At 52.0% G+C, this 19,122-nt stretch overlaps 1 protein-coding gene across 2 annotated transcripts; it reads left to right on the forward strand.

Moving 5' to 3' along the window:
• Positions 1-7,434: 7,434 nt before the first annotated feature.
• Positions 7,435-14,560, forward strand: WAS (WASP actin nucleation promoting factor). 2 transcript variants are annotated; one of them, XM_045891161.2, is made up of 12 exons: positions 7,456-8,360; positions 8,683-8,823; positions 9,709-9,795; positions 9,905-10,007; positions 10,120-10,161; positions 10,253-10,306; positions 10,972-11,146; positions 12,170-12,212; positions 12,414-12,567; positions 12,764-13,167; positions 13,437-13,551; positions 14,182-14,544. In XM_045891161.2, the coding sequence occupies exons 1-12, from the start codon at positions 8,229-8,231 to the stop codon at positions 14,235-14,237; spliced, it is 1,506 nt and encodes a 501-aa protein (XP_045747117.1). In that variant the 5' UTR covers positions 7,456-8,228; the 3' UTR covers positions 14,238-14,544. The 2 variants fall into 2 exon arrangements, with proteins under 2 accessions (XP_054363840.1, XP_045747117.1); XM_054507865.2 differs by having other exon boundaries at positions 7,435-8,360; positions 12,764-13,551; positions 14,182-14,560.
• The last annotated feature ends 4,562 nt before the right edge of the window (positions 14,561-19,122 follow it).

Here is a 19,122-nt window from a genome sequence, read left to right on the forward strand (position 1 = left end):
GGTGAAGATACTAAACTGAAGTATGTGTGTTACAAACCCAGCCACCATCAGAAACATTCAGTGATGACAAAGTGCCCACACTTTAACCGAACCTTTGATTTGTTCTACCCAGCACCCCAAGCTCCCATATACACACTTAAAATAATGATCAGAGCGGATGCAAAAGCAGTGCAGGCACTGCTGGGCATAGATTTGGAGTTTCCAAGCAAACTAAGGGCAATTTGCCCCTACCTGGTGAAGGCAGAGGGCTCAGGGCTCAGGCTTCCTAAAATTGAGGGCACCATGTGAAATTATCAAGCTACTTGCCTTTCAGCATGTGACTGATCCAGGACAGTGAACTGAGGTCCCACTCCTCCATCTACATCATCTATATCCCTATGAATCATGTATTTATAGTTATTTATATGTATTTTATAATGCACATAATATATACTTATATTTTAATTTACATACATATATAATGTAAACATTGCCAACTTTAAAGCAGGTAACTGGCTATATCACCTACGATGTATATTAAATAATACGTATCAATCGCAACAATCCTGTCCCCTCTGGCCAGGCCTAATGCTCCAAAACCATTGCTTTGTGCATCGAAAACTGGGGAAAGTATTTATTCTCTTAAACACACTTTGTCAAATCCCTCGCCAGGAGGGACCTTAACTGCTGTAAACTTTAGTACATTGAATCCAAAGACCGTAAGACGTTCACTCTGCAATTTATGGTATTTAGGGAGAGCCAGACAGCCCACCTGCGCCCGTCCTACTGCGGCGTAATTTTATTAAACTAACTTCTGAGTATTTCCTAGAGTAGTTCCTAGAACTCAAACTCAAAGAACGCCTTCTATTTTGTATTAACTAGAGAATAAAGGAACGCAAGAACCCTGGGGTGCAGGCACGAAAACCCTACTAGGTTTGTTAGAGTTTACAATTTCGAGTTTACACGGGGCGCCACGCCCCGGTGGGTCATCTCACTAACCCCCAGGGGGAAGCACCACCTTCTGCCCCTTCTTACAGGTGAACCCCTCTGAGCCCCGAGGGTGGTACTCGAACCCGCGATGCGAAATCTCCCAAAGCCTTGCTTCAGCGGCCCGGCACCGCGGTCTGGCATCCACTGCACATGCTCCGAGCGCGTGACCAATGGGAGCCCGGCGCGCGAGAGCGGAGGCGGGCCGCGTTTGTCTCCGAGGCCCGGTGAGAATTCGGCCATCGACCAATCAGAGCCCACGGCAGTCTCCGAGCCTGCTCTCCGCCCCCCGCCGAGCCAACTGGGGGCTCGGGCAGACTGACAGCGGCTTCTAGGGAATGGAGGGGGGCGGTGTGAGTGGTTAAGATGGCGGATGTGAGCGAGGCCGAGGGCGCGACCCGAGCGTGAGACGCGCCCGAGGCGGGTGGGAGTCAGGAGGACCGGACGGGAATCTTGGGACAAGCAAGATGGCGACATTCCCTCTCTATTAGGGATTGAGACAACTGTCGCAATCCTCCCCCACAAACAAATGGTATGTTGTCAGGTGGCCGTCCCCTTCCTAGTGGTACGGTCCTGGGCGGACTGTTCCGTTTCGCGTTCCTCCCCACGCCCCTCTGGGGTCGTTCCAGGCTGCGGCGTTAACCCTCCTGGGGGTTCACATGGGCAAGGGTGTGGGCTGCCCTTGGGACGCACAGATGCTCCTGGAGTCACACACATGGGGATTTGGACCCTCCAGGGGCCACACACGCTCCGTGTGCACAGTTCTGGTGTCACAGACTAGGGAAGGGACACGGGGTCACGAACATTGCGGTCCAGGGAAGTAGCGAGCACCTGTCTAGGGAGAGTTGGTGACTTTGAGGGGGTGGGCAGTGTAGGCACTAGAAGGGGACCTTTGGCTCCCCCGCTGGCCCGAGGTTAGCAGCCACAAACCTAGAAGGGAAGGGGAGGGCTGGCTGGCAGTTTTCCTGTGCAGGTTCGGGGAGTAGGGCAGGAAGCAAGTGGTGGGTGGGACCTCCCAGGTTGCCGGGGTGGGGGGGGGCGCTCCAGGAACACGTGACGGCCCTGGAGGAGTCGGGGCCCCCGGAATACATCTCTGAGATGGTCTTTGCAGCAAGGGAAAGTAGAGAAAGGGCAGTGGGAAGGTGGTCAGGTGTTCCGGGTCTCTCACCATCCACCAAGGGCGGTGGGACCTGAAAGTGGTATGGAGGAGGGTGAGGAGAGGATTGGGGCGAGGGTGGGAGAATGCTGGGCTGAGGTATGATAATTCATTCATCCGAGTTACTCAGCTATTTCAGAAAAACAACAATAATGCATAATTACATGGCCTAATCACTTTGCATGAATTATCTCATTTAGCCTTCCCAGCAACCTTAACTGCTATTATCTTCACTTTATGGATGAGAAAAGGGAGGCACTGAGAGGCTCCCAGACTTTAAACAGCCCTAAGTGGGGGCGCCTGGGTGGCTCAAGTTGGTTAAGCGTCTGCCTTCTGCTCAGGTCATGATCCCGGGGTCCTAGGATTGGGCCCCTGGGAACAAGAATGATCCCGCATCCCACTCCCTGCTCAGTGGGGAGTCTGCTTCTCCCTCTCCCTCTGCCCCCACCCCACTTGTATACACACACTCTCGCTCTCAAATAAATAAATACAATATTTAAAGGAAAAAAAAAAAAAAAACAGGGCGCCTGGGTGGCTCAGATGGTTAAGCGTCTGCCTTCGGCTCAGGTCATGATCCCAACGTCCTGGGATCGAGTCCCACATCGGGCTCCCGGCTCGGCGGGGAGCCTGCTTCTCCCTCTGACCCTCTCCCCTCTCATGCTGTTTCTCGCTCACTCGCTTTCTAAAAAATAAATAAATAAAATCTTAAAAAAAAAAAAAAAAAACAGCTCATAAGTGGCACAGCCAGAGCCAGGCTGTAGGGCTCCAGAATTTGTGGTTCTAACCACTGAGCCATTTTTTTTTTCTTTTTTATTAAAGTAAGCTCTCTGCCCAACGTGGGGCTTGAACTCATGACTCTGAGATCAAGAGTCACATGCTTGACCGACTGAGCCAGCCGGGTGCCCCGCCACTGAGCCATTCTTATCTTTCCAGGTGTCTCTGCTTTTCTGTGTGCCCCCATCCTCACTCCACCCCCACCAGAACTAGAAATCAGCCCCCCTCCCGAGCACCCCTAAGAAAGCACCCATTTGCCCATAGCATCCATGAACGGTTTAGACACCTCTGTGAGAGAGGCTGGCGCCTGCACTGAGTTCTTTTCTTCCCCCTTTCCCCAGGCAGCGGGGGATGAAGAGAGGGCAGTAAATCACAGCACAGATAGCTGGCCTGTAGGATGATTATTCCACAAATACTGATTGAACAGCATGCAGGGTCTTGTGCCTTGTGCCAGAGTGGTGGGCATACGGCGATGAACAAGACAGACAAGGGTCACGGCCCTTCCTGGCCTGGGGGGTGTGTTTTAGAAATTCCTGGTTGGCCAAGTTCGGTTGTCACAATGACGGGGGTGCTCCGGCATTGAATGGGCAGGGGCCTAGGATGCTGGGGCACAGCCCCACACCACCGAGACTTGTCATGTACCTGAATGTCATTCCAGGATGGTCAAAGGATTGGGTCAGAGGGTTGGGCACTGCTGCTTCCTTCCGCCTGTCCCTAGGGAGCACCCCTCAGTCGGGGTCCAGAGGACCACGGGAGGCAGGGGGGCTAAGGGGAGAAGAAGGATGGCATGGCAAAGAAGATGTTGCCATCTTGGACTCAGTCGTGCGGTAGGACCAAAGTGGGGAAGATAACCCCATGTCTTATCACTGACGGTGTCTTTCTTATTCCCTACTCAGGGCCTGAGGTGTGGCAGGCAGGATCTTGTAGGCAGTATCCTCTCAGAATAAAGCAAAATAAGCACAGGATATAAACAGGAAATGGTTCTCCATCTGGTGACCCCGGGGCGGGGGGTGGGGGGACTGTGGCAGGAGGAGGTGGCGGAGGGACATCAGGATGGTCTAAGTTACTGGGTATATCCTGGTTCTTGGGGCTTTCTGGGTATTCACTGGCTTACTAAGAAGTAAGCTCGAACTGCTGCTCCCAGCTGTGGTGGGCTGACTCATGTTCGACCTACCCTCCTGCTGAGAACCATAAAAGCTAAATTAAGGTTCTTGTTCTTCTTAAATCTATTTGAAGGCCCTGGAGAGCAAATTACCTTTGAGGGCATCACGTCACCAAAGACTGTCATCCAGTGCAGAAAAGCAAGAACCGATGGGGATACATAAAGGTGAAATAAGCCAGCTCCCAACTCCTTATGCAGGTCAACAAAGTAATTCAATAATTTGGATAATCTGAAAAACGATTACCAAATCACTATATTCCAGGGTGGGGAAACTCATTCTGTTAGGGACTAAAATAACAAAACTCTAGGTTTTTTAGTTAGAGAAGAGTATACATTTTAAACCTGTCTGCTACTTAGAAGAACAGGAAATATATAACTTTTTAAAAGAAGATTTATTTGGGGCGCCTGGGTGGCTCAGTTGGTTAAGCGACTGCCTTCGGCTCAGGTCATGATCCTGGAGTCCCGGGATCGAGTCCCGCATCGGGCTCCCTGCTCAGTGGGGAGTCTGCTCCTCCCTCTGACCCTCCCCCTTCTCATGCTCTATCTCATTCTCTCTCTCAAATAAATAAATAAAATCTTAAAAAAAAAAAAGAAGATTTATTTGTGGGCACCTGGGTGGCTCAGTCGGTTAAGCGTCTGTCTTCGACTGGGGAGGGTATGTGCTCTGGTAAGCGCTGTGAATTGTGCAAGACTGTTGAATCTCAGATCTGTACCTCTGAAACAAATAATGCAATATATGTTAAGAAAAAAAAGAAGAAGAAGAAGGTAGCGGGAGGGGAAGAATGAAGCGGGGGAAATCGGAGGGGTAGACGAACCATGAGAGACGATGGACTCTGAAAAACAAACAGGGTTCTGGAGGGGAGGGGGGTGGGAGGATGGGTTTAGCCTGGTGGTGGGTATTGAGGAGGGCACAGTCTGCATGGAGCACTGGGTGTTGTGCGCAAACAATGAATCATGGAACACTTCATCTAAAACTAATGATGTAATGTATGGGGATTAACATAAGAATAAAAAATAAATTAAAAAAAAAAAAAAGCGTCTGTCTTCGGCTCAGGTCAGGATCCCAGGGTCCTGGGATGGAGCCCCGCATCGGGCTCCCTGCTCCGCGGGGAGTCTGCTTCTCCCTCTGCCACTCCCCCTGCTTGTGCTCTCTCTCTGTCATATAAATAAAGAAATAAAAATCTTAAAATTGGGGCGCCTGGGTGGCTCAGTTGGTTAAGCAACTGCCTTCGGCTCAGGGCATGATCCTGGAGTCCTAGGATCGAGTCCCACGTTGGGCTCCCTGCTCAGCGGGGGGTCTGCTTCTCCCTCTGACCCTCTTCCCTCTTGTGCTCTCTCTCTCTCATTCTCTCTCTCTCAAATAAATAAATTAAATCTTTAAAAAAAATTTTTTTTTAAAGATTTAATTTATTTATTTGAGAGAGAGAGAAGCAGAGGGAGAGAGAAACTTCAGCAGACCTCGAACTGAGCGTGGAGCCCTACACGGAGCTCGGTCCCATGACCCTAAGATCACCACCTGAGCCGAAACCAAGAGTCGGACGCTCAACCACTGAGGCACCCCAGAAATATATAACTTTTAAATGTTATTTTATTTTTTTAAAGATTTTCTTTATTTATTTGAGAGAGAGAGAGTGAGAGAGAGCGTGAGTGGGGAGAGGATCAGAGGGAGAAGCAGACTCCCCGCTGAGCAGGGAGCCTGATGCGGGACTCGTTCCAGGACTCCGGCATCATGACCTGAGCTGAAGGCAGTTGCTCAACCAGCTAAGCCACCCAGGCGCCCAGAACTTTTAAATGTTAATGCAAATGTAGCAGAGGCTTAAGGCCCCCTGGTATAGACTTAAGGGAGACAGATCTAGGGGCAGAGAAAGAAGGAAGAGGAAGGTGGAGAACAAAAGGCAGAGAAAGAGCAGAAGAATTTTGTCTCTGCCCCCATGTGACACTTGACAGATTAGGAATCACTTCTCACATATTTGGCCTCCGCTCCACCATTCACGAGCCGGGTGATCTTGGGCAAGTTAGCTTACTTCCCTGGGCCTCGACTTCCCTATCAGTAAAATGGGGATAAGAGTAGCGTTTACCTCATGGGGTCATCTGTGAAGGTGAAACGAGTTAATAAATGTAAGGCACTTAGAAAAAGTTCAGAAAACACTAAATCAAATTAGACACTAATCCCTCATTGATTCCTTCAGTAAACGTTTATTGAGCGTCTAGTTTGTGCCAGATCCTGGAGATAGGCTTGGCACCCGGCAGGAGCACAATGAGCAGTGTTAAAATGAATGAATGCAATGGCTTTTTTTTTTTAAAGATTTTATTTATTTATTTGAGAGAGAGACAGCGAGAGAGGGAACACAAGCAGGGGGAGTGGGAGAGGGAGAAGCAGGCTTCCCGCAGAGCAGGGAGCCCGATGCGGGGCTCGATCCCAGGACCCTGGGATCATGACCTGAGCCGAAGGCAGCCGCTTAATGACTGAGCCACCCAGGTGTCCCTGCAATGGCTTTTTAAGGAACAATGCAGGGCCTTGCCCCACGAACAGGCTGGAAGGCGCTCCAGGCCCAGAGGTACGAAATTGCCTGGTGGGTTGTGGGTTCCAGAAGCTGAGTTGTGAGTTGTGCTGTATGTGGCCAAGAGCTTCATGTCCCCAAACGGTAAACCGAGGCCCAGGGAGGCGTGAGGACTGAGCTAGCATCCACTTGGGAGAAGAGCCTGGCATAATCTGGTCCAGTCAGAGATAAGCAAACCCTACAAGTCCCCCCTGATTCCTGTCCCGAGTGTATGCGTGCCCGAGTGGACCGGGAGATGTGCAAGGGAGCAAACACAGCAGTGTAGCTCCTAACAGCCAAAGCCAGAACGGCCTAACATCCGTTAGCAGGAGAATACAGCTAAACAAATCACACCAACAACTGGACTACTGTTCAGCAGTGAACAGGAGCAGCCACGGTTAGAGGCAGATGCAGATCTTACCAGAGAGCAGGCACAGAGCACAGTGATGGAAAGTGTGCACTCTGGACCCAGCCGGCCTGGCGTGGGATCCGGGCCCTGCCACTTGCTGGCTGGGAGCTACCGGGAAAATCAGCGTGCCTCCGTTCCCTCACTTCCCACGAGCAAATGGACCCAGTAAGGGTGTCTGTCCCGTAGGCTGTTAGGAGGATTTAAATGGGTCAATATTTACAGAGGTCAGAACACCGCGGGGCACATACATTCAGTGGCTTACATCAACATTGGGTAAACGTAGTGCATTGTGTGGGGGAGAAAAAGCAAGACTCTGAAGAATCCAGACTTTTATTTTATTTTTTAAGATTGTATTTATTTATTTGACACAGAGAGAGAGATAGAGAGAGCACAATCGGGGAGAGGGAGAAGCAGGCTCCCTGCTGAGCAAGGAGCCCGACGACAGGGCGCCAGGACCCTGGGACCATGACCTTAGCTGAAGGCAGCTGCTTAACAGACTGAGCCACCCAGGCGCCTCAAGAATCCAGACTTTTAAAGGTTCAAAAGCAACGGGGGATTAAACAAAATGGGGGATTAAACTAGACGTTGCCTAGGCAGTCATATGCTGTGAAGGGATGAGAAGCAGAAAGTGATTTGGGAACTGCGGGGAGGCAGGGGGAAGGGATGGGGAAGGGAGCTGGGGGTCCGTGCATTGTTGGGGGTCTCACGAGCGGCAGGGGGATCCCAGGCACTCAATGTTATTAGAGGAAAAGTTTTAACACGGTAACCCTTCCGCACGAGGGGCCTTGGGCCTCAGGCCCAGAGCAGCTGGGTGCTTTGGGGAGGAAGGAGGCCGCTCAGCCCCGGGACTGCCCTCCACCATAGCGTCCTCCAGCAGAAGTGCAGCAGTGGCCTAGCTCTTGCTCCCAGCCAATCAGAGGGAGGAGGATTTGAGCCAGTTCGAGGGAAATGGGCCTCGGGGAGTAAGAAAGAGGGAGGAAGACATGAGCTGGCCCCAAAGATGGGTCTTAACCAGCCAAATGGAGGAGGGCCCCATTCTGAGGGAGGAGGGTCCAAGCCTGTCTGAGGGAGGGAGGAGGAGGCCGGGCCCACCCAGGGGCCCCTGGAGGACTTGTTTCCCTTGTGGTTTTTTGTACTTCCTGTTCCCCTGTGCACTGCGGAAGTTCCTCTTCTTACCCTGCACCCAGAGCCTGACCGGAGAGGACAAGGGCAGGAGGCACCATGAGTGGGGGCCCTGTGGGAGGCAGGTCTGGGGGTCGCGGAGGACCAGGGGTTCAGCAGAACATACCCTCCACACTCCTCCAGGACCATGAGAACCAGCGACTCTTCGAGATGCTGGGTCGGAAATGCTGGGTGAGCTGGGGATCTCCTGGCCCTCCCTGTCTCCCTCCCTTTCCTCCTCTTCCTCTCCTCCTCTTCTGCCTCCTCATCATCCCCATCATTCTCCTTTCCTCCTCTTTCTTCCCCTCCTCCCCTCTTCCTTCCCTTCTCCATCATCTCCTCTCCTAAAACCCACTTACCCCCATTCACCAATCCCAGGAAGATCTTGATTGCGATGTCTGTCTACTTTCCCTCTGGCTTCGGCTCTTCCTTTGGAGCCAGGACAGCCGCAGACAAGGAAGAACTAGACCCTCTGGCTAACCAGATTCCCCTGAGCCCTGCTCTTCCCTCCCAGACACTGGCCACCGCCGTTGTTCAGCTGTACCTGGCATTACCTCCTGGAGCTGAGCACTGGACCAAGGAGCACTGTGGGGCTGTGTGCTTCGTGAAGGATAACCCCCAGAAGTCCTACTTCATCCGTCTTTATGGCCTTCAGGTGACCCCCATCCCCCCACTGGACGTGCAAACCAGTTTTCAACCCGCAAACCCAGATCTGTGTCTAAAGCCCCAAGGCCTTGGACAGAGCAGTGAACCCCTGAGCCCCAGAACCAAAGACTTCATCTCTAGATGGATGAATGGGTGAATGGGTAAATGGGAAGTGGGAGGGTCAAACTCTGGTTTGGCTTTCTTTGTCTTTGATGACTGACCCCAGAATCCCCATGTCAAGATTTATAACCCCCCAACTATTAGTATAGCTCCTAAATCTAATCTGTTTCATGAACTCAAAAAAAAAAAAAAATGAGCATTGTATTTTTACCTGAACCTCAAATCTGTTCTAAACTCAAACTTTTGAGTTCCAGAAATCCCCCTGTCAAAACTCCTGGACCCTAAATGTTTGCCTAGCTCCTAAGCCATAGCTTTGCCTCACAAACATCAAATTGCATATACCTTGACTGAATCCCCCACCCCCAAAACTTTCAAGTCTGTGTGTCTGAACCTCAAATCTCAACTCCAACTCCCAGTACTGGAGCCCTACCTGCCCAGATGAAGGCCCCCCATAAAGGAAGGATGTAAGATGGAGTCTATGAATGGGCTCAGTTTCCTAGGACTGGAGTCCTAAACCCTCATATTCAAGCCCCCAAGTCCCACATCTGGGGCCCTGAATCCCAAATCCAAATCTCTGACTGCAATGTCTAACTCCCATATGGTACCCCAACCCTCCACACCTGACATCTAGACCCCTAACTCTGATGATAAGCTGGAAGTCTCCAATGTGATCCTGGGGCCCCAAATTAGGACACCATTCTCCTTGCCCGGATAACAGAGGCCTGCCACCCAGGACATGCCTCCCTGCTAATGTGCCCCCTCCTCACCTCTCCAGGCTGGCCGGCTGCTCTGGGAACAGGAGCTGTACTCACAGTTGGTCTATTCCACTCCCACCCCCTTCTTCCACACTTTTGCTGGAGATGTGAGTGACCCCTCAACCCCTGGGCCTCAGGTGGGGTATGGGGAGGAGATGGGAAAGGTGTGTGTGTGGGGGGGCGCCTGGAAGGCTATTGAGCCCAAGATGTGTGCAGGCCTGCCAAGCAGGGCTGAACTTTGCAGATGAGGGCGAGGCCCAGGCCTTCCGGGCCCTGGTGCAGGAGAAGATCCAAAAAAGGAATCAGAGGCAAAGTGGAGGTGAGGAGGCCTTCGGGGAGGAAAGGAGGTTGGGCAGAAGTGTGTGCAAGAGTGGGGAGCTGGAGAAGCCCCTCTTATGGTTCTGGTTCCCAGTCCACCTGTCTCTCCACAGATAGACGCCAGCTACCCCCACCACCAGCACCAGCCAATGAAGGTGAGTCTTCACGTTCAAGGAGGTACTAAGGGGCTAGCCCAGGAATCTATGGCAGGGTTGTAATAGCTCTCTACCCATTCCATCTTTCCAGAGAGAAGAGGAGGTATCCCACCCCTGCCCCCACACCCAGGCGGAGACCAAGGGGGTGAGTGTTGATTCTTCCCTGTGTCTCTGGGTGGACAGGTGGGTGGGGGAGTAGATGGATAGATGGGTGAGGAGTGGGTGGATGGACGAGTAGTTGGGGAGTGCAGAGATAAGTGGGCAAATGGGTGGGTGGATGGGTGGGTGGATAGATGGCTGAGTGGAGGATGAATTGATGGGAAGATGAAAATGTAGATATATAGATGTATAGGTGGGTGTACAGATATATAGGTGAATGAGGATGTGGATATATGGATGAATGGATGGATGGGTGATTGACTCAGTTAATGAATGAGGGAATGAATTGAACAGCAAGTAAATGAATAAGTGACATAGCATTTCAATCAGTGAAGAAAGCAATGATTGACTGACTGAATGAATGAATGATTTAACAAATTAATTGGTTACTGAGCCATGAATGAATGAATCAATAATTAAGTGAAAAGCATGAGTGGATGAATAAATAAATGAATTGGTGAAGGTAAGAATGGTTTGTGGAACCCCCCCATCCACTTCTCAATAAACCCTAATTGGACCCCTCACCTACACCCTCCATGACCATCAAACACACACACACAGATTCCCCCAACACTCGCCCTATCTCTTGCCCCTATGCTTTGGTTGGTAGGTAAGTAGGTCAGTGGCTCAATCACCCTATTCTTCCCACAGGCCCAGCATCTGGCCAACTGTCCCTGGGGCTAGTAACAGTGGACATCCAGAACCCCGACATCACAAGTTCACGATACCGTGGGCTCCCAGCACCTGGGCCTGGCCCAACTGATAAGAAACGCTCAGGGAAGAAGAAGATCAGCAAGGCTGATATTGGTGCACCAAGTGGATTCAAGTGAGAACCTTTCCCCACTAGTCCCACAGATCCCTGTTGGGGGGGTGGGCAGATGAAAAGATGGGCAGGAAGAGAGCTGGGTGGATGGAAGGATGGAAGATGGATGGGTGGGTGGGTAGGTAGATGAGTGAGTAGGTGGCTGGGTGCAAGGCCAGGACTAAGGAGAGGCAAGTGAGGCACTAATGTTGCAAAATTTACAGAGGCAGCTATTCTAAGGGTCATGCAACTGCAGTTCATGACTCTGAGAGGGAGGGCCTCCTTAACTTTTGCGCCCTAGGCACCTCACTTGCTTCCCCTTAGTCCCACCCTGGGTGGGCTGGTGGGTGGGTAGATGAATGGCTGGATGAATGAATGAATGAATGAATGAATGAATGAATGGGTTGGTCAGGGAATGAGTGGATAGGTGGTTGGATGGATGGGTGAATGGGTAAATGGGAAGTGGGAGGGTAGATGGATGGGTGAGTGGATGAGTGTCTGGACAGATGGATGGATATCTGGTTGGTTCACCGAGAAGGTGGATGGGGATGGATAGGTGGCCAGATGCGTGGATGAACGGACAGTTCAATGGATAAATAGAAGTGTGTGGTTAAATAGGTAGACAAAAGAGTGGATGGATTGAAAGGTGGGCACATGGGTAGATGGATGGGTAGATGGACAAGCATGTGTGAAGACAGGTTGGCAGAGAAGCGGGTAAATAGATGTATGTGGGCAGATGAGTAGAAAGACAAATATACAATAGATGGGTGGTCTGACAGGTGAATGCAAATGGCTAGGTGGACAAATGGATGGGTGTATGGATGGTAGAAAAAGGGATGTTTGGACAGATGGGCAGTACAAACCATGGACCCCTTCTAATTCCATAACTACTGCTCTCATTCAGTCACTCATTCATTCACTTAGGTCTCATCCAGTAATTCTGGCCCCTCAGAGTCTCTCTGGGCAGGGGAGGGCAAGAGGGCTTCACTAGGAAGGGAGGGAAGGAAGGGCAGTGGGGCTTCACTGGGATCTCCTCACCTCCCCCAGACATGTCAGCCACGTGGGGTGGGACCCCCAGAATGGATTTGACGTGAGTAATTCCAAAGACCCCTTGACCCACTTAACTACCTGCCTACCCTTCCGTGGTCCACTGGCTCAGACCTACCCCCAGACCCCACCCTTTCTACACTCAGATCCCCCCTCTGGGGTGGACCCAATGATAATCCGTGCCCCTCCCCTATCCACCTTATTCCCCCACCACTGCCCTTGCCGCCTTTTTCCTCCTGGGCAGGTAAACAACCTGGACCCGGACCTGCGGAGTCTGTTCTCCAGGGCAGGAATCAGTGAGGCCCAGCTCACGGATGCCGAGACCTCCAAACTTATCTACGATTTCATTGAGGACCAGGGCGGGCTGGAGGCTGTGCGGCAGGAGATGAGGCGCCAGGGTGAGCACCCCCCTTCTTTTCCAGCCCTAGGAGCTGGTTCCTAAGAGATACACTGCAGTCTGTCAGTCCTCATGGGTACCCTTACACTGCTTGAATCAGGAGTTGGTCAGTTGGGGTGCCCATGTTACAAATGAGCAAAATCAAGGCTCTGAAGAGAACTGTAACAATAGCTCTGTGTTATTCCCCCCCCCCACAGAGCCGCTTCCACCACCCCCGCCGCCATCCAGAGGAGGAAACCAGGCCCCCCGGCCCCCTACAATCGGGAGCAACAAGGGTCGCTCTGGTCCACTGCCCCCTGTACCTTTGGGAGGTGCTCCACCCCCACCAACTCCCCGGGCACCCCCACCCCCAGGCCGAGGGGGCCCTCCACCACCACCCCCTCCAGCCACTGGACGTTCTGGACCACTGCTCCCTCCGCCCCCTGGAGCTGGAGGGCCCCCCGTGCCTCCACCACCACCACCACCACCCCCACCACCCAGCTCTGGGGATGGGCCAGTCCCTCCCCCACCTACTGCTCTGGGGCCTGTGGGGGGCCCGGCCCCTGGTGGAGGTCGGGGGGCACTTTTGGATCAAATCCGGCAGGGAATTCAGCTGAACAAGGTGAAGACGGGCGAGATGGAGGATTCGGGGGGGGCTCTGGGACTCGGGGGTGCTGGGCAAGTCAGGATCTTGGGGCCCAGGGCTGAAACTCGCAGAGGCCCCAGGCTTTTGGGTTTCAGTGACAGGGCTGGGAGGCCGGTGGGGAGAGGTAGGTTGGGAACCCTGAAGGGGAATGGAGTGTATGGGAGGGGAAATGATGAGGAAGGGGCAGGGAGGAGTGCTCCTGTCGCGGGCCTTGAACCCTCTGTGCTGGACCCCGCTTGCTGCAGACGCCCGGGGCCCCAGAGAGCTCAGCGCTGCAGCCTCCCCCTCAGAGCTCAGAAGGGCTGGTGGGAGCCTTGATGCACGTGATGCAGAAGAGAAGCAGAGCCATCCACTCCTCAGGTGAGAGCCCGCCCTTTGCCAGGACGGCCAGCCCGCTTCCCAGTGAAGACACCCCCACCGGCTACCACCAATAGTAACAGTCACTCCATCATGACTCTCGTGTCAATCTCCTTTTTGACAGTGTTAACACTGTCATCATGGAACAATAATAGAATTCACTCTATCTTTGCCGATAACATTAACATTAATCCCAGGGTAGGTCCACAAGATTAGTAAGAATCCATTACACGACAATATTTTAACAAGCCTCATCTTTTGACAGTGCGATCATCAATAACCCATTATGGGTCAACAGTATTAACATTAGCCTGCTATGAAATAGTAATATTGTAATGTACTCCACCTTCACTGTAATACTTAAATTCGCCCCATTAAGAAAGAAACCCAGCATTAACCCTTGTGTGACACCACATTTTTGACAGTGATATTAACTTCCATTCCAACTCCAGCCCACACCGTCACTCTCCCTCCTCTGAGGGGCCCCTTCTTCATTCAACTGCATGGGCCCCCAGGGGACCTCAGCCCCCCAGAACCCTGAGTCTTGACCTCTCAGACCCCAGGAACTTCACCCCACCCCTGGCCTTTGAACCCTTCTGCCCATCCTGAATCCCACTTTCTCTCTCCCTCCAGACGAAGGGGAGGACCAGGCCGGCGAAGAGGATGAGGACGATGAGTGGGACGACTGAGACACCCTCGCCACCTGTTCTGAGCCCCCTCCCCTGGCAGCCGCGGCTCGCTGCCCTCTGCTCCCGGCCTCCAGGGCCCTCAGGCCCCATTTCTTCCCCACCGACCCTTCCAAAGCTGGTCCCCAACATTCACCCTAGCAGGAGCCAGGGCCCCTTTTTATACAGAATTTCTCGGTTCTCCTCACATAAGGATTTTGAGACCAAAATAAAATAACTATCTTTTTGTTTCTCTAAATCTCAGTTGGTTTATATTCCAAATATAGAAATTTGGGGTCCTGTAGCCCCAAAGTCTCTTTTATTCATCTATCCCATTTCATTAATTTATTTATTCACTCATTTGTTCCCTCATTTATTTCTTTGTTCCCTTCTGCCCTTTATTTTTTTTTCAAAGATTTTATTTATTTATTTGACAGAGAGAGACACAGCGAGAGAGGGAACACAAGCAGGGGGGGTGGGAGAGGGAGAAGCAGGCTTCCCGCGGAGCAGGGAGCCCGATGCGGGGCTCAATCCCAGGACCCTGGGATCATGACCTGAGCCGAAGGCAGACGCTTAACGACTGAGCCACCCAGGCGCCCCTCTGCCCTTCTTTCTTCCCACAAACATTTGTTGCTGGGCACTATTCTCGGGGCTGGAGCTAAAGCCGTGGGAAGAAAACCTACTGACGCCAACATTCTAGTGGAGGAGACAGATATGAAACCAGGAATCAAATAGAAATGAAAGATAGTTACAGATGGTGACAAGGGCTGTGATATGCTGAGGGGGAATGGCCTTCAGATGGAACATCCAGGGAAGGCCACCAGGACGCTGTGACAGTCGTGCAGAACCTAAAGAGAGAGGAGTCAACCAGTAAATCTTTGGGGGGAGGGCATTCCAGGCAGAAGGAGCAGCTTATGCGAAGGCCCTGAAATGGGGGAAAAGTTTGGTGTGAGGTTAAACATGGTGAATTTGCAGGAGTTATTCGTTCAGTTATTTGCTTAGTTATTTTTTTTTAAGGTCCAATCGGCACAATATTAGATCAAGAGAATACTCAATGGTCAGACTTACTCTCCCATGCACACAATTCACACACCAGGATCCTGATGGGCAGGACCCCTCTCTCCATTTTAAAATTTGGTTCTGCCTAGTTCTCAGCGCAAACCAAGTCCTGGCCAGTGGCAGTGGAAGAGGCAAAGACTCAAACAGATCGGCTCTAGAACCTGGGCAAGATGCCCCACCTCTGAGCCTCAGTTTCTTTATCTATACAAGGGCGGTAACAATATGTAACTGATTTGCAACTGAGATCCCATTGGGTTCCCCCTCCTCTTCTAGGAATTACTCACCAGAAAAAAAGGAGCAACGCAAAACTGTCCCTGGTGTTTATTTATTTTTTTTAAGATTTTATTTATTTATTTGACAGCGAGAGAGGGAACACAAGCAGGGGGAGTGGGAGAGGGAGAAGCAGGCTTCCCGCCGAGCAGGGAGCCCGATGCGGGGCTCGATCCCAGGACCCTGGGATCATGACCTGAGCCAAAGGCAGATGCCTAACAACTGAGTCACCCAGGCGCCCCTGTCCCTGGTGTTTAAAGCTATTTCCAAGGGAGTGATTAGAAGCTCTTGCACATCAGAGCCCTAGCAGAGGTGTCTACTCCTTTCCATTTCTGAAATCTGGTGGATTCAAGACCTCAGGTATCCTACCTTTAGAGGAGGAGGAGGGGAGTGGGGAGAAAGATAACAGTGAGGAGGAATCCAGAGAGGACAGGCTTCATCCATCTGCAAGACCAGTGGAAGAATTTCAAATGATCTGAGGTGCAGGCTGGGGGTCAGAGGAGGGAGCAAAGGAAAGCCAGGGCCAGGGTAGAGGTGTGGGAGGTGGGAGCTGGCTTTGCTCTTAAGAATTCCCCTGTAGGGGCGCCTTGGTGGCTCAGTCGTTAAGCAACTGCCTTCGGCTTGGGTCATGATCTCAGGGTCCTGGGATCGAGCCCCTCATCGGGCTCCCTGCTCCGCGGGAAGCCTGCTTCTCCCTCTCCCACTCCCCCTGCTTCTCCCTCTCCCACTCCCCCTGCTTCTCCCTCTCCCACTCCCCCTGCTTCTCCCTCTCCCACTCCCCCTGCTTCTCCCTCTCCCACTCCCCCTGCTTCTCCCTCTCCCACTCCCCCTGCTTCTCCCTCTCCTACTCCCCGTTTCTCCCTCTCCCACTCCCCCTGCTTCTCCCTCTCCCACTCCCCCTGCTTGTGTTCCCTCTCTCGCTGTGTCTCTCTCTGTCACGTAAATAAATAAAATCTTAAAAAAAAAAAAAAAAAGAATTCCCCTGTAGCCACAGAAGCAGAAGAAGGAGGGAGTCTCGGGTTCCTTTTAACTCTTTCGTTGTGCTTCACCTTCCACTCCCACCCCACTTTGGCCAGGTCGCCAGGGGTGAGCTGAGTCTAGGAAGGGCCTGTCATTATCACTCACCTGCCTCCCCACTCCCTGCTAGGAAACCCCAGAAATCAGGGTGTCTTGGGACCCCCTCAGTACAGGGGTCCTGGAGAAGACCTTATATTACACAACCTCTGAATTCCCCAGGAGCGCTGCCTACAGCAGGCACGGGCTTGGCGGAAAAGAATTGACCGTGGACAAGTGGCTTGACCTTTCTGGGCCTCAGTTTTCTCGATCTTTAAACTGAGACTAAAAATGCATACTTCGCGGGGTTGCGGAGAGAATTCGAGTGTCTGCAAAGTGCCGGGCTCCTTGAGGCATCTACGAACACTAGATACTGCTGTTGTTGTTCTTCCTACTACTGACTGGTCCGGAGTCACCCTTGATCATAAAATGCACCATCATTGTATGTATCACCAAGAAAGACAAAAAAGTACTGCGAATTAAATTATGACTCACCAGTGCCTGGGGGATGCAGCCAGATTTCAGAGATGTTACAGATTTAAGTATTCCTGGAATCTGGTTGGGGATGTTCCTTTAACCTGCATTCTGGTTCCACGTGTATGTTTGCTTGTGAAAACTCGTGACGCTGATCACCCATGGTCAGTGCCTTCTTTCTGTATGTGTGGTACACTCGAGTACGAGGTTTACATTAAAAACAGGTCAAACCTGTACAGCTCGGAATGGATAAGACCTTATATTGGCCCCAGCACTGGGCAAGGCAATATAGACTTGGCACTAAATTAATGCTGAATGAACAGACAAGTGGCTGGGAGTGGGACACAAGAAGAACAGGGTGGCCTCTTACTTTCGAGGTCTCCTGGACAGATGCTAGTCCAGAAAGATTCATTTCCACACAAGCGGGAGATGTCCTCCCCAAGGTCACTCATCTGAGGTTTTACAGATGAAGAAACTGCCTGAGGTCACACAATTTAGTAAACGGTGGAGCTGGGATTTGAACTGGGGTAGCTAGGCTCCAAGACCCAAGCCTTTACCCACTGCATTATATATACTGTTATATATACTGTTTGGGGAGGACCACAGTATGAAAATTAATAAAGGGAAACCTTACTAAAATGGACTCAGGATGCTAGAAGGGGAGGCTGGTAGAGGAAACCTACCGCTCAATGTCAATTAGAGCAAAAAGTATCAATTACAGACCCAACCGAAGTATCTCAGTAGGAAAGAATGGTCAATTACAAGCCCCCCACGAGGGAAAGATATACATCGTAGCTCCTATAAGAAATTGACTACACCTGCCGCTCAGCCACTGAGAAACCATCATGGCTATGAACTCTTGCTTTTCTCCAATAGACTTTTGTTCCAAACAACCCCTCCCAACTTCCTCCTCCATAACATAATGTTCCTCTCCTTTGTTTATTGGACTTGCATATGGTTTTGCCATAGCTTGCTCGTCCTGCATTGCAATTCTCAGCCAGTCCTGAATAAACCAATCTTTTGCTGGTAAAATAACAAAGGGATGTTTGCCCAACACCCACAGACCCCCCATATGACCCCCTCCAGATTCAGTCATGCCTTAAGCCATTCTTATGAGTTGGACTGGACTCATTCTCCTTCTGGGAATAGGAGGGTTCTGCCTGTCCGGGGAGACGGAGGGCATGTGAGGACCAGCATCTGACTGTGTTCTAGAAGGAAAAAGAGAGGGAAGATGATGCGTGGTGGGGCGCATGCTGCTGGCTGTTCCACTCACGGTAAGCAGGGGCTGCGGGAACTTCAGACTGGCCATTTCTCCCAACTAGCTCACAGCTAGACTGGCAGGCCGACCGAACAACCATTTGCTTAACTGTATAATCATTTGGTTGCCTACATAACTCACGGACCCACAGGGAGGGGGGCAGTTTGAGGAACGGACGGTGCAATTTCCTGATGCGGTGAGGTACTGAATATCTAACGAAATTATGCCGGCCTAGGACCGGCTGGGGCTGGTGGTCTGAGAGCATGGAAGACCGGCAGCCTCCTGAGGGACTGACAGGCTGGCTGACTGATGGCCCGGGCTGTTGCTGCCCGCCTGGGGGGCGGGATGTTGTGAATGGCTGACGATTGCTGGGAGTCACGTCTGGCCTGAGGGAGTGTGTCTGGATGTGACGCCGGGGGTCCGGTGGTGCGTAAAGGAGGGCTACCCTGAGGGGATTTCAGGCTGACTGATGGCCAGATGTGTCACTGCCTGATAAGCAACTGTATCTGGTGAGTGGCTCTCCACCCAGACCGTGTGGCCCGTCAGACGCTGAGAATGGCTGCCTGGGGGGTTGACAATACGATGAAAGGCAGTGAACGAGTCACAGGCCAGCTGACCCACCGGAAGTATCAGTGTAGCCACCTGGTTGGATGGCCGTACCAGGTTGGAACCACAGCAGCCCTGAGGCCCCGCCTGGGTCAGAGGAGACTGACTGGATGACTGACCAGTGGTGGGCATGCCTCCCCTGAGAAGTGACAGACCGCTGACCCACTGTCAGGTGGCGTGGAGGCTTCC

This window comes from Mirounga angustirostris, unplaced genomic scaffold (assembly GCF_029215605.1).
Source record: "Mirounga angustirostris isolate CCGP_5_RB_7025 unplaced genomic scaffold, mMirAng1.0.hap1 SCAF_11, whole genome shotgun sequence".
Lineage (NCBI taxonomy): Eukaryota > Metazoa > Chordata > Mammalia > Carnivora > Phocidae > Mirounga > Mirounga angustirostris.

What these genes read in the sequence shown, in the direction of transcription:
- WAS (XM_054507865.2), top strand. Translation starts at nt 8,229, where the DNA reads ATGAGTGGGGGCCCTGTGGGAGGCAGGTCTGGGGGTCGCGGAGGACCA. An exon ending in TCCGTCTTTATGGCCTTCAG is followed by an intron (nt 8,824 to 9,708) that starts GTGACCCCCATC and finishes TCACCTCTCCAG; the next exon opens with GCTGGCCGGCTGCTCTGGGA. An exon ending in ACCCCCAGAATGGATTTGAC is followed by an intron (nt 12,213 to 12,413) that starts GTGAGTAATTCC and finishes CCTCCTGGGCAG; the next exon opens with GTAAACAACCTGGACCCGGA.